Source organism: Nilaparvata lugens, chromosome 10 (genome assembly GCF_014356525.2).
Source record: "Nilaparvata lugens isolate BPH chromosome 10, ASM1435652v1, whole genome shotgun sequence".
Taxonomy (NCBI): Eukaryota; Metazoa; Arthropoda; class Insecta; order Hemiptera; family Delphacidae; genus Nilaparvata; species Nilaparvata lugens.
Window position 1 is genome coordinate 7,006,439 of NC_052513.1, and position 14,267 is coordinate 7,020,705.

The 14,267-nt window shown below is 34.1% G+C and overlaps 2 protein-coding genes across 2 annotated transcripts in view; one reads left to right on the top strand and one right to left on the bottom strand.

The window, feature by feature from the left end:
* LOC111044919 overlaps positions 1-14,267 on the bottom strand; it is a 310,482-nt gene that overhangs the window by 220,979 nt on the left and 75,236 nt on the right. The gene's annotated exons all lie outside the window — the stretch shown is intronic.
* On the top strand, positions 348-5,185 carry LOC111044915. The gene is made up of 5 exons (XM_039436606.1): positions 348-805; positions 2,675-2,774; positions 3,294-3,395; positions 4,369-4,524; positions 5,114-5,185. The coding sequence occupies exons 1-5, from the start codon at positions 348-350 to the stop codon at positions 5,174-5,176; spliced, it is 879 nt and encodes a 292-aa protein (XP_039292540.1). The 3' UTR covers positions 5,177-5,185.

A 14,267-nucleotide genomic window follows, 5' to 3' on the forward strand; every position in this document is an offset into this window, starting at 1 on the left:
ATAAACTGCACAACTCATCATCGTGCTTAATGATAATGACTGTTTGTATATTGAATACTTTGAACTGCCTGTTGGTTGCCCTCACGGAACAAAATAACTTTGAAAAACGTCTTCTGGCAGCTAAAGAGTTTTTTGTATCATTTCTCCTGATCTTGATAACTTTAGAACGCATCCTTAAACCACAAAAAACCACAAAATTATTGGATTTGATTGGAAGCGATTTTTTTGTAAATCGCCATGAGTTCTCTGATCGAAATATGAAATGGAAACGATTCGAGATGCACTACAACAATACAATAACTGGAATGGAAGAGACGTCGCAAAATATTCGTTCAGTTTTTGTCTTAATGTTTCTTGGATTCATCAACAGAAATATTGTCAATAAATTTCTACGAGACTTGTTAGGTTTTGAAAAGAGTTCAGAAGATCTACCTCTACCCTGTTCGTATTGGAATCCTGAAGGCTTCAATTCATACGTATTTTTCGCCTACTTGTACATTCTTCAAAGTTTCATGATCACGATTAACGTTATGGAAATATACTGCGTGCAGATTGCAGTAAGTCTTTCTACCAAGAGAGTTCTTGCCGATTTTGAAACGATTTACATCTTGATTGATGAGCTGGGAAAAGATTTCCCAGAAATTGGGATCAATAGTGGAGTTCTCCGTGAATCGAATGAGAATCGAAGCTATGATTATGGAAATCAAATCAACTATGATTATGGAAAAAATAACTCAGGAGCACAGAATGAGAAATTGAAGACAGATATTATACGTATAGCGAGATGTCACCAAAGTCTAATCAGGTAAACTTTTTTAATGAATGCTATTCCGATAGAATATGTTACTTCATTACTCATTTTATGCAATTCAATTATTTTCTGACTCGCATCCACTGTGGTAGCTCCACTATTGAGAGCTATTGATAGTTATTAGATGAAAAATACTTCAGTTATATCGTTGGGTTCTATAATTTCAAATTGTTAGAATAATATATCAATATTGTTTATATTTATTTATTTATTGTTGAATGGAGAATACTTATCAATATACAGAGGCGGCCCTAGAGTTTGCGGGGCCCAAGGCTAAGTTTAACGGTGGGCCCCTTTTAATATCTAAAAACAATAATTGTCAACAACTATTCACTTAGAAAAAAGTGCTGATTCAATGAACAAGAAATAAGTTTGTACTATAAATTTATTATCATCATTCGCAGAGCAACATAAAGTATTAGGATATACATCGATTAAGTATTTCTCAATCTGTAATTTAACTGATTTTTAACTAATTTTCAAGTCCACAGGTATGGTTCGGCAGTACATTTTCAATTCTTCACATAGTTCTTCGCCGTCAATGTCGGAGTTAGATGTAGTCTCTGTCTTAAATGTTAGCGTCTCTTGAATTTGTTTACAGAAACTTAAAATCTCTCTATCAGAATTGTCCTTCAATGAATTTGGTCTATAGAGATACCCAAATCTCTCTTCATACTTTTTGAGCTCAATAAATCTCAACTCAGTGCTCTCAGTAATTTTATCAATGAGAATATAGAAAAAGTCTGTTCTGAAAAGGTCTTCTGCATTTTGAGCTTCTCCTTCATAAGAAAAGCTGGATTTCTTTTTTCTATGTCTAATTTCCTTGAACTCTTTTGATATATTAGGTTCTTCAGCAATCTCATTTGCACTGACCATTGCAGAGACTAGGCCATTATTTCTGTACTCAGCCAACCAAGATAGAAACCAATCGAAGTGATTTATTGCTGATTCTAGGTCCATGTCAGCTCTTTGCCAAATTTCACCAAAAAACTGAATTTTTACCAACAAATCGTACCAAAAAATTAATGAAAGTATGAAATCATACGAAAGAATTTCATTTGTGAGTGTATTACATTCGCTGGCAGTAGCAGAATCATTACAAGAATCTGAAAGTTCTTCTAAACACTCAGCAATCTCTTTTACTTGATAACGAGAAGCTTTAACACTTTCTACTCTACATTCCCATCTAGTTTCTGATAGAGGCTTCAAAGTATGGGTATTATTAGTTATGTTTTTTAGAATACTCCATCTATTAAATGAAGCAGAAAACAATGTATAAAGCCTTTGTAACGTTCCAAAAAACATACAAGCCATACATTAGCCGAAACTACAGTTAGCCTAGCAGCTAATAGTTAATGCCCACCCACTCCAAGTACTGTAGAGTGGTATTTGAGATTCTGTTCTAACTTCCAAGAAATCTCTCCCATTCACTGTATTAAAAAGTGAAGTTGCTGTTATCTAAATTCATCCAGATCCAAATTGATAAAGAAAATATGATATGGAGAATATGGTATCTCTTATCCAATCCCAGAGTTATGTTATCTACATATCTTCGGGTGACCTTTGTTCAAGGTTCGAATAGATTATTCTACAAATATTGAAAGTCTTTTAGATACTCATGAGACGCTTATTATAGCCTGATAGTTTTGGACTACACAGAATATTGGTGAAAATAATTTTTCTATACATAATTTCCAACCTATATTCGCCCATATTATGATTACAGATAGCATGTTATATGATAATACTCATGTATATTATTGACATCACAGGAAAAAAATGTGAAATTATGTTCAACTATTTTCTTCGAGTTTTCAAATGAGGATTGATTACGATAATATTCTCATCTTCTTATCATTTCAGAAATCTCAAGGACTGTGAAATGAGTTCAGGATCGGCTCTTCTTTTGATTAGTATGCTAATATTCATAGACACCTGTACTGAATTCTACTTAATTTTGAAGGTGAGACTGGAGCTCCAACTTTTCCTGTGGCGAATCGAATCTATCTTGTACAACTATGATGTCACTCATTTAAACCTTTTTATACGGTATTAGTTGTATTCCTTCACTTTGTGGTATCAAAAGTAAATGAGATTGTTTAACAATATTATCCTCAATTCATTGAGATGTCAATACTATTTGCATAATAGTATTAGATTCAATTGCGAATAAATGATAATCAATTTCATGAAGTAACTTATTAGAAGCTCATATCGTTGGAGTCATTTAAGAAATGATAATGAGTAGAATATTAATACACTGTAAAAATTGTATTCGATTAAATATACTCACATTAATCATTTACTGGTATGAATCATCACATATCAATCATTTGCAAATTGTTGTTTTAAATTGTTGATGCTATATGATTATAATGATTCAGGGTAGAATTTTTTTTTTAATGGAAATTGGATCTGATATTATAATGAATAACTGAATTGTAAACTTTCCCAAATTGAGTAAATTGTAATTCTCTTACAGGCAGATAATATAATGACATCGATAAATTATGGCATGTCGAGTTTATTGATAAACTTGGCCATTCTCTTTCCTTATCACACAGGCCAACGTATTGCCGATCAGGTAAGTTTATTTCACATTGATGACATGTTCCAATTCATGTTTCTTGTTATGTAGAGTATTCATTATTGGTATATGAATTACAACCCTTGGATAAATAAATAATAATAAATACATTTTATTCCTATTAGAATACAAACAAGCAATCTAATTATTAAAATGTACATAACATTAAAAAAATACAATATATAAAATGTACTACAAATGCAAAGAAAATTTGGTTCATTCAGAAATTAACCTACTCAACTATGGGAAACCCATGTACTAGAGCAGGTGTAGTAGTAATAAGTTTATAGTATGGTTGCAAATACATTGAGTGAGTGACTGAGCTTACCATATTGTTCTAAATTAATAATGTTTTCTATAATATAATGTCTTCCACTTGTTATTATCCAGTTTTCAACAGAGCCTTTGAATTTTCTTGAGTTTTCTATAATTGGATTGGACACCGCTTAGTTACTGTTATAAATTCTTCCGGCTCACAGAAATCTGAAATTTTGTTCCACTTGTGATCTACTTGGGAACTACTTGTGATCTCTCTATTTATGGAATCTGGTTGGAATAACCCAAAATTATAACTTCCACTGCTCCACTTAATCATGCAATTAAAGCAATGGAAATATTAGTTACAATGTAACCCGCATGCATATTTGTTCCTTTATCAATGTATACTTTTTCATATTCTTGCCTGGATTATTTATAATATATTATGCCATTGCTATGTAGTATGTTCTAAGCAAGATAGGTGTGCTATGACTGGCATAATGTGCTGAGACTGAATCTCTTACATATTTTATGCTTGCTCTAGTCTGAGTATCTTTCCGTGGCGAGTATTTTTCTATTATATATGTCGATTTTCCACAACCAGGTACTCTTTCTATCGAACTGATTTGCAGGAATCTAGATAATAAAGGCAAAGCTCCTCTTAGTGAATTTTTTAATGGATGCTAAAATTTCAATTAACCTTTATTCCCAGAATGACATTCTACGCCAACAACTGAGTAATCTTCCATGGATTGACAAGCCTGGATGGTTCAAGAAGATATTGACAACTATTATGATTCGCGCCAACGTGGATATTGTAATTCAGCCTTTCGGAGTTCATTATCTAAATCATGTGTCATTCAAAAATGTAAGTTTATCATTATCATTATCTACTCAGAAACATTACATTTTTTTAGGGAGCTTTTTGACTCAGTGGTCACGCTGATAAGCTATGCTATGAATCATGCGCCTTCTCAAGAATAGTATTATAGATACTTGCTATGATAATGCTATATACTATTCTTGACGCCTTCTACTCCCGTTGCTAGGGTGACCGCTTGAGTCAACTCGTCTGAATATGATTCAAGAGTTGTTGTAAAAAGGCTTCTCGATGGTTCGGAACCCACCTAAAACTTTAGGTTCATTCATCTCTCATTATCATTCGCCTCATTACCCACGCACAAGCCTAGTGATCATGTAGGCATCACCATAACAAAAAAAAATAATAAAAATTTCCATTTTTCTTAACTTGAGCTGAATTTTCATCACTTGTTTCTCTTGCATCTAGTATTGTAAGTGATGATATATCATATTCACTGTAATTAAATAGTGTACAAATAAAATCATGATTTGTATGGATGTGTAATTATCTGAATACCTCTTCATTGGCACAACTATGTAAACTTATGAATATATTTTAACTTATCAATAATTATTATATTCTTATCTTTTTCCAGATGATAAGAGTATCTTTCTCATTTGGGAACTTCCTCTACAACACTAAATTTGAAACGCCATGAGACTCAAAGATGAATTATTATTATTATAATTCCAAATAAAAAATTACTATTCCACAGTAGTTACAAATATCATTCCTAAATATAATTACCATGAAAACAAACGCCTCTACAAATTTGTTTATTCCACAACATTGCTCTGAATTAAAGATTTAAACCATACGAATACATCTACAGAATATGTACAATTCCTCAATATAAGCTAAAATTAGCTTCATGTGGCAGTCACAAAAATATGATATGGAGATTTGAACCCTTGGGCTCCGACCTCCAAGGGAGAGTGGCATGCTAACAAAGCTACTAACACAAGTAACTTATACAACTACTCCACATAACCTTGTAGTAATTAGTTATCAGTCATCCACAAATCATCAATTTGTCCTGAGTAGACTGGAGAGAGCCCAAAATGACCACTTTCTTCATCTGTTCTGATAGTAAAATAGCACTGACAGGCAGGAATTGATTTTATATTTGAAAGCATCGGTGATGGGTGCACCCCTCGAAGAACACTAATTATTAGAACAATCGATCGTACAGAGTAGCTTCTGTTCACCACTATTTCTCAACTCCACTAATAGCTCATGGTACTTGATCTGTTTTTCTTCCTCTTTAGTGGCAATATTACATTTAGTTTGTGCTGAGAATTCAACTAGATAATATTATATCACTATTGCAATTTTATCGAGGAGGACAACATGTAATATGTAAGAGGTGGTATGTATAAATATGTGTGATGATATGATGGTGAATTATGATTGATGTTAGAAATTAGAAATTGATTTCCTGAAAAATTTACTTTCATGGACCTAGTGGATTTTTCTTGTACGCCCACGATATTATGTGTGAAATATCCAGTACGTAGGCAGTTGGTAAGTTTCCGTCAAGGAATGCGGATAGATGTGGAGTGTAATGCGAGTCGCGATCATAAAAAGAATTATGAAATTCGATTCACTGACTTCTCGCTTTACAGGTCGGATCAAATTCGATCCAACTTCACACTGACGTGCAAACTTACCTTTAGAACTCAAATCAATGGAGAAGGTAGTTTGCTCCAATGATAATTGATTAAAGATAAACTTCCTACAACTCATGAACCAACTCATGAATTTCAATGATGAAACAGTTACCAACATTAGTACCTAGTTTAGTTATCAACATGAATGTGCCCACAGGCACTTGAGGGTTTCTTAAACATTCTCCTCAGACTTTTCACTCACGTGGTGATGAGGTCGATGATTGCTGGGTACCTTTGTAAATCAGGAACGGTATTTATATGACTCCAGATCTGTCATATGGATTGGAAGTCGTCGCTTGGCATCCTCTGGGGTTTATCAAATTCACTTTAAGTAACAGCATTAGAGTTCAGGATAAAGAGAAGGTTAATGTAATACTTGGGTGATTTTTCACCCATTAATAGAGAATAGAAGAGACACAGCAGCATCCCTTTTTTCTCAATTGGACCTCTAGATCTGTTTGAAATTAGTGTATTTTTAAATAGTAAATCACCATTTACACTCAAAATTAATTTAGATAACTCGTTTACCATGGTTATAACTGTATAGTAACAATAAATAATCATTTCATTTGAAAAATAATGAGAAATTAAATTTAATGTTTAATGGCAATGTCCGTTGAGTTCGGGACGTGGTTCACATTACCATATTCACTTCAATATTTTCTGGTGTCTTGAGTTAGTTCTGCTTTCTAACATTATTATAATAATGTAATATTATTCAATTTATTAAAATAATTATGAAGCTGCATCGTGATATGATTTTGAAGCAATCAGCATGTTAGGCCTGCTATGGATTTTTTAAATATGTTTCAGGAGAGTAACTCCAGAGATCACAGAAATAATCTGTATTTACTTACGTAAGTACTTACATGTCTCTGATATATTTTATCTTTATTTTTATATACGCAAATACTTACAAGTAAGTATTTACTTACTTTATGGTAACTCCAACTAGAGTCGGGGCTAGGGATGTCAATCCCGGGATCCTGGTCCATTTTTGGTACCCAACAATCCCGGGATTATCGGGACTACAGAACCTCAAATTGTGAATCGTATTTTTCTAAAAACAATTTAATATAGAATTCATTTACGGTGATGAATATGAGTTTTGCATAATAAATAATAATTTATTGTTCTAGGTATTTGACTAATTTATTCTACAGGAACAGCCTACAGTTGCATATTATACCATGTTCTTAAAAAAGTACTTCTATTCAGCTAGTACTCTGTACTGGCAAAATAGATTTCGCATTATTAGTTCGCATCATTCGCAGAATGGTAGTTGATCGGTTATGTCTCTACGTTTGTTTCTGTTTACACAGCACCACAAATTATCAGTCTAGACGGCGCAATATTTGCAATAGTGCTGATGTAATTTCCCTGAAATGCATTCAGAACTTTCAAAATACTTCAGAAATCAGAAATAAACAAGCACCATCTATTCCCTCTCTGTCTTGATTATTCATCTTCTCTTCTCTTTCTCTATCATAAGTAAGCTAAATATCTAGTTGAAGTAAATATCTAGTTGGCTCTACGAAATTTCATTTAGTAGTGGTTCAGTTTTAAAAAAAAGTTACTCCTAATCTTGAAAACATTATAGAAATAGAATGTTTAATTTTAATATTTTTCCCAAGTATTTTCCCATAAATAATATCCTCTCCCTCTATAATGAGCCCTTTTTCATCTCAACACACTGTTACTGAACAGTATTGAGGAGGAACAATTGGTTAAAAATGCATGAAACTGATTTTGTAAATCCCGGGATCAGTCTCGGGATCCCGGGATTGATATTGGATAATCCCGAAATACCGGAATTGGAAATCAGTCCCGAGATTGACATCCCTAGTCGGGGCTGGAAAAATATTTTGCCTATGGGCGCCAAATTACTAAATCCTAAGAATACTTATATCACTAGTCCAGTAGAGTTCATTATGATCTTGTTATACTTGAAAACAATGTTTCTTCAATGGATGATTAATATTGAATAGGACAGTATTCTCACAAAACTCAGTCGATGAGTGATGAAAAACGATTCGAATTGATAAGTTGGCACTGGCAGCTCGCAAATGATAACTGTGAAATAGAAAAATGCCTTTCAGCTGTCAAAGGTGTTGGAAAACAGCCACGCCTTCTATTTTTCATGTACTGAATGACAGCTCCTCTACGTGTTCTCTTCTCTTCTCCATTCCATATATGTTTTCTCCTTCCCTCTCACTCCTTCCATTTCCACCAGTAACTGTGATTAGCTGTGAAGGTGTAACCATGATTATTGAGTGATTTGCATTGGGTATCATAATTATGAAATAATAAATTATCAATAAAGTATATGGGGATCTAGAATTGTAAAATAAGGTCAAAACTCATTCAGGGTCGTTTGGAAAGTGAAATCCAAGAATAAATTAAATCAACTGGTGGATTAGACTCGAAATGAACCACATTGTGACAAACGAGACTTCATTCGGATGTAATCTAGTATCAGAAGATATTTCGTTCTCTGGCATTGTGCAAATGGCACAGTTCTTTTATCACACATAAAACATTCTACTATTTTCTCAGACTATGTATTCATATGCATAGTCATGTATATGACTATGTATGATTCATGTATAATTCAGACTATTACTCAGACAGTATAATTATTCATACGATGATTTTTTTGAATTATCGTAGAAATGAGAAAATCATCAAACTGATAGAACATGGCTAAGAACAAACTAACTGTAGACCTGATCGCATAATTGGAATTTGAGGCAAAATTTAATAATTATTGAAGTTGAGAAAAGAAACATTTTCATTCACTGTCCACCTCTCCTTTTCACTTTTTTCTCTCATCTCCCTCCTTTCATATCTTTTTTTTGTCTGTGTCGTATTCTCCATTCTCGATCCTCCTCACTTTCTCTCACCTTTAGAAGCCCGATCTACTTGCTCTCTTCATCCTCATTCCCTTTGAATCCCTTTTTCAGCAGCCTCACATCCCTCTTCTCTTTCCTGCATCATATTCCCTTGTTCTCATTTTTTTTCTTTAGAGGAATATATAGCTTCTGATTGTCATATGCAAATCGTAGCGGACTTTCGACCATTTAAACCATTAATCTTGGAACGGTCCGATGTAGGCCTAATGTCTAGAGCTTCGAAGACGTTGAACCTTTGCTAAAATTTCAGCACGTGGAATCAAACTGGACTCAAGCATGTTTTTATCAAGAAAATCATTTCATCAGCGAGCAATATGAATAATAGGAATAATATTTCACATAATATTGTGAAATGTATTTCAAATTGGTAATTGAAATATTGCACTTGTTTGATAACTAGCAGGTAACCCGTGCTCCGCACGAGATCCGTTATTTTATACATTGAACCAGCATTTTGTGAAGAAGAACCTTTATTTTGTACAGAATGATCGTCGTAGTAGCTACAATACCGGTCGACGGTCGTATAAATATAGTTTCTGATAGCGGACTGTTTACCGTTTCTTGAGTGATTTCAATAGATGATCGCGCCTAGTACCGTATGAGTTAAAATACTTACAAATAGTATGAGTGAATAATTTTTAAATAACTGGTCTATGTAATCGATTCCAAGAATTATTTATCGAATATGGGCTCGGATGAAAACTACACATCATAATAAAATTCGTTATGAAAAATTGAAATATTAAACCATTGAAATATATTATCTTACCAGTATTATCGGTGTTTTTGATGAACCATCCAATGTAGCCATAGGTGAATGCACAGATCTAACCTGTTTACCTGTTTACTTAGTCTATGATGAAAGTCAGGGAGATATTCTTACCTGTGAAAAATAATAAGTACTTATTAGGAAACTCATCAAAGTGAATCACTACATTATATTATTTAAATATTTTAAAATCATTAAATTGAGTAGTAAAGTTCAATTGGATTGCGAATCATCATTTATGGTTTAAAGGTGGATTGAATTCTATCAATTTGAAGCTATTGAATTCTATCGTATTATTTGTAAAAGTTGATCAAATACTTCAAATAATCATTATCTTTAAACCATAACTTTGATATTGTTAACTAGCCTCAAGTCATGGATGATGTACAAAAATGTTATAACTCATTCATGAACAAAATGGATTGTACGAATACTATTCCTCGTATACCCTTATATACCATACCTTATATACCCTCGTATACCATCACTTGAAATCTTTATATCCCTCAAATAGTTCACACTGTAGCATGAACGCATCAATGATATCAAATAACATTGTAATTCTAATATACAATTGTTTTAACTCCACTCTTCAAATTCAGTAAAGAGTCTAAAAAATTGATACTTCAAGCCCATACTTTCCGATCAACAAAATCCCCTAATAATATATTATAAACTCAATCAATTCTATTCATACGAGTAATATCGAATGTGTTTGAAGTCAGGATCAGGTCTCCCAGTCAATCATATATCAAAGCAGAATTATATTAATATTGCAGCATATCACAATCAGTTCTGTCTGGATTGCAAGCCAAGTCAACCGTCAAAGATAATCACAACATCCATCATCCGCCACCGACATGCTAATACGAGCCAGCAGATGCCTTTCAAAATGTGCAAATCCAATTGATGTTAATACACTGAGCTCCCGTTACAAAACTCTGGATGTGTACTTTGTAAGCGACAGGGAAGTATGCATTCAAACTTCTTGATGTGTCTTGTAAGGGCAGAAACAGCTTTCAGTTGAATACGACGTGCGACTAAATGCATTTAGCTGGAATTTTAATTAAGTCAAGATCCGAGCAAGAGAGAGAGAAAGATTGAGAATGAAAGGGAGTGAGAGAGACCTCAGCTCAGCTGCTACACAATCGCGTCGCTACAAGAATAGTTTCGTATGATGTCTGAAGTTGGCAAATTTCATTCAGCTTGTCGCTCCCCTCATCCAGAAGCGAGTCTTTACTCTTTCAAACACAGTTGAAGAGTCTCTACTTTGTTTTGTTCCTTCTTGTTAATTTTATTATAACGTCCCCTACTCCAGACTCTGCCACTGACTAACGTAAGAAGACATGTCTATTGTGTGTTAGTCACAAAGTAATTTGGGTCTCAACTTCAGTTTGACAATTCAATTTGTATGATATTCTAGTTTGAGAGGAACTCTCTACTTAGAAGAAGATGTTGTGACATTGACATACATATTCCTTTATAAATCAATTATTCTTGTTTAACTTCAAAGAAACTTCAGTAGTGCAGTATTTTTTATAGATTTTTCAACATAAAAAATTGTCAATTCTTTTTCAAGGTTCAACAGTACAATAGTTTCAAGAATTAGTTACAGTGAAGTCATTTCCCATTTTGTAGGCTATTTCTTATGCCCGGTTTCACCAAACTCGGTCAAGACATTTGAACATGAACAAGCCGGCTATGATTTGTAAGTGTGCACTGCAATTATCGATAGTAACTGTCGTCATTGGAATTTGAGTTGTATTATTTTATTATTCATAAATCATAGATTGTATCTATTGTATTGTTATTGATTTACAAAATAAATTGAATTTTTTTTATGTTATGTGAATAATAGAGTCAACAGAATTTTCCTATAGAACTTGACAATCCAGGCTGTCTATATCGATCATGCTGTCAAATTTGACAAACTGTCTATTATAACAAATCAAAACTGTAAAATGTGAAGCAAATCCTGAGGCCAACACAGAAATAGCCTATAACTGATAGAGAGCCAATATTTAATATCATTGGCTATATCTGTGTTGACCTCTTAGCTTGATCCACACGTGAGAGATCGGCCTTGAGGCCTTAATGAAGGTCTTTTGCCGGACTGGGCCGATTTTTCATGTGTGGAGGTGCCTGTATTCATCATCATTTTTGTTGAACTGTGATATACATCACTAGATTTCCTCAACCGTTGAGCCTGACAATTTAGGTGATAATTGTAAGAACTGCAAACATAACCTTATTTGGACTACAAGTGTCAAAATTTGGGAAAGAAAAGTTTTAGTTTAATGGTTTTAATTCTCTCCCAATTATTGACTTTATTAGATCATAGTGCTGTTGTGAATTCATGAATAAATGTGTTCACAGATATTAAAATTCACGTTTTTGATAAAGCCACTCATGAACTCTTCCAACATAACTCATAATATCAACAATATTCGCATACTAACCAATAAAAACTTAGTAGCAATTAGGAAATATTTAAAGTTTTCCTCAATAAACTCAAAGCCTAACACTGAGCCCGATACACCAACGACAACGATTGCTATTGGATGGGGAAACTCACACCTCAATCCTATATAAACCTATTCGTCATTTTCCCCTAACTGGCAAAGGGTATGACGCAAACAATAAAAATCCCCGAAAGGGTTTCGGTCGGGGGAAAACTGTGTGAGGCCTGGGAATCGGAAAATCGCCATCAGTTGCCGTTTATCCCGACCACCATTTTTTTCTCCTCATCTTTCTGTCGTCTAAAATCGCGCGTCAAACGGGCAAACATCCCACTCTCTCACTCTCACTCTTTCCCGCCCTCACAAACAATCACTCTCTATCTCTCTCGCAGCGCGATTCCCTCTCGATCGCCATCAAGCGATAACGCAACGTTTCCGTTTTCAAAAACATAACAGGATCGCTTAGACTTTAAATGTGTTTTACATTTTATGCGTGCTGATGGTTGAGCGAAAAGAGGAACCAAACCTCAATCCCCAATTTTTTTCTCATTCAGCCGTTGCTGCAGGTGCTACTATTTGGATTTGGAGCAGCACCTGATGAAAATTAAACAAAATTGCCACTAACCAGATTATTCGAATTTTTCAGAATGGTCAGGTATCAAATTGTCAATAAGAGATGAGGAAAGAAAAAAGAGGGTGCATGGGGTGAACGGCAACTGATGTTTCAGGTTACCACCTCTCAACGCCTCTTGGCTTCGAGCTTCCATGTTTTCCCTCATTCTGCATCAAGCGAGATTAATTTTAATCACAAATCATCATAATGTCAAGTGATTCGCCATCAGCAACCGGCTGATTCAAGATTAATCAACCCGGTAGATGCAATTTATCATACCAATTCAGTGGGTTAACTAACATTCAATATTGTTAACAACCAAGAATGGTACCATATGAAAACCTTGTTGAAGGGATAATTGAACATATTGAACGCGCTTGTCTTGAGGTTTGATTCTTAATTATTCACTCATATGAAGTGAAATATAAAGTCTTGATGATTCACTATAATTTATCATTACAAGTTTCGGATTCCAAAATCATTACAATAGTCTATGAGTGAGTTGTCCAGCCCGGACGGGCTTACAAACTACTATCAACATGAAGGAGAATTATCTTAATATTATATTATAATGTGGAATATCATCAATTCTCTTCAATTTCTCAAAAACAATCCAGAGGAATAAAAATTTATCAAAGCAGGTTACAAGGCAGATAAATGATATCATTATATTATGCTGACTCTCGAACATGATGCATATCAACAACTATATAGAACTTTTATTGAGATTTAATTCTCAATACATCAATTGAAACTACACTTATCACATTTTCTGAATTTGCTTCTTATGAGATATCAGCACTGTAGATCGGTTATTGAGACAATTATTTCACCCATGTATTTTGCATATATCAAATATTGAAACTCATATTTATGATTCAATCTCCATGAAAATTTGCAAGTGGTTCAAATCTCAATGGAATTGTTAATTTTTTTTTACAAGCTGAAATTTTTAAAAAAGGGGAGTAGGCCTAGTTATCAGTTCATGTTTTCTATTCACTTGAATACGATTAGCTTCAAATAGTTCTCGAATGAAATAGCCAATCGATCACTGGGCTAGGATCGATGCCGAGCCTAATTCGCTGAACGCAATGCAAATAGTCAGCCGAGCAAACAGCGCCTGTAGAGGCTCGAAAATAGTGCACAACTTAAATCCTTGCTAAAACAGAGCATGTCAACAGCATTGCTTGTTTGGTAGAGGCGTTGATCACACACACACTGTGTCTTTGGAATCCCATCACGTGGTCAGTACTGACAAACGGGGTGGGCGCCCTGGGTGGGGGGGTTCAAGGGGTTCAGGGGGGATCATGTTGATAAGAGGGGGCG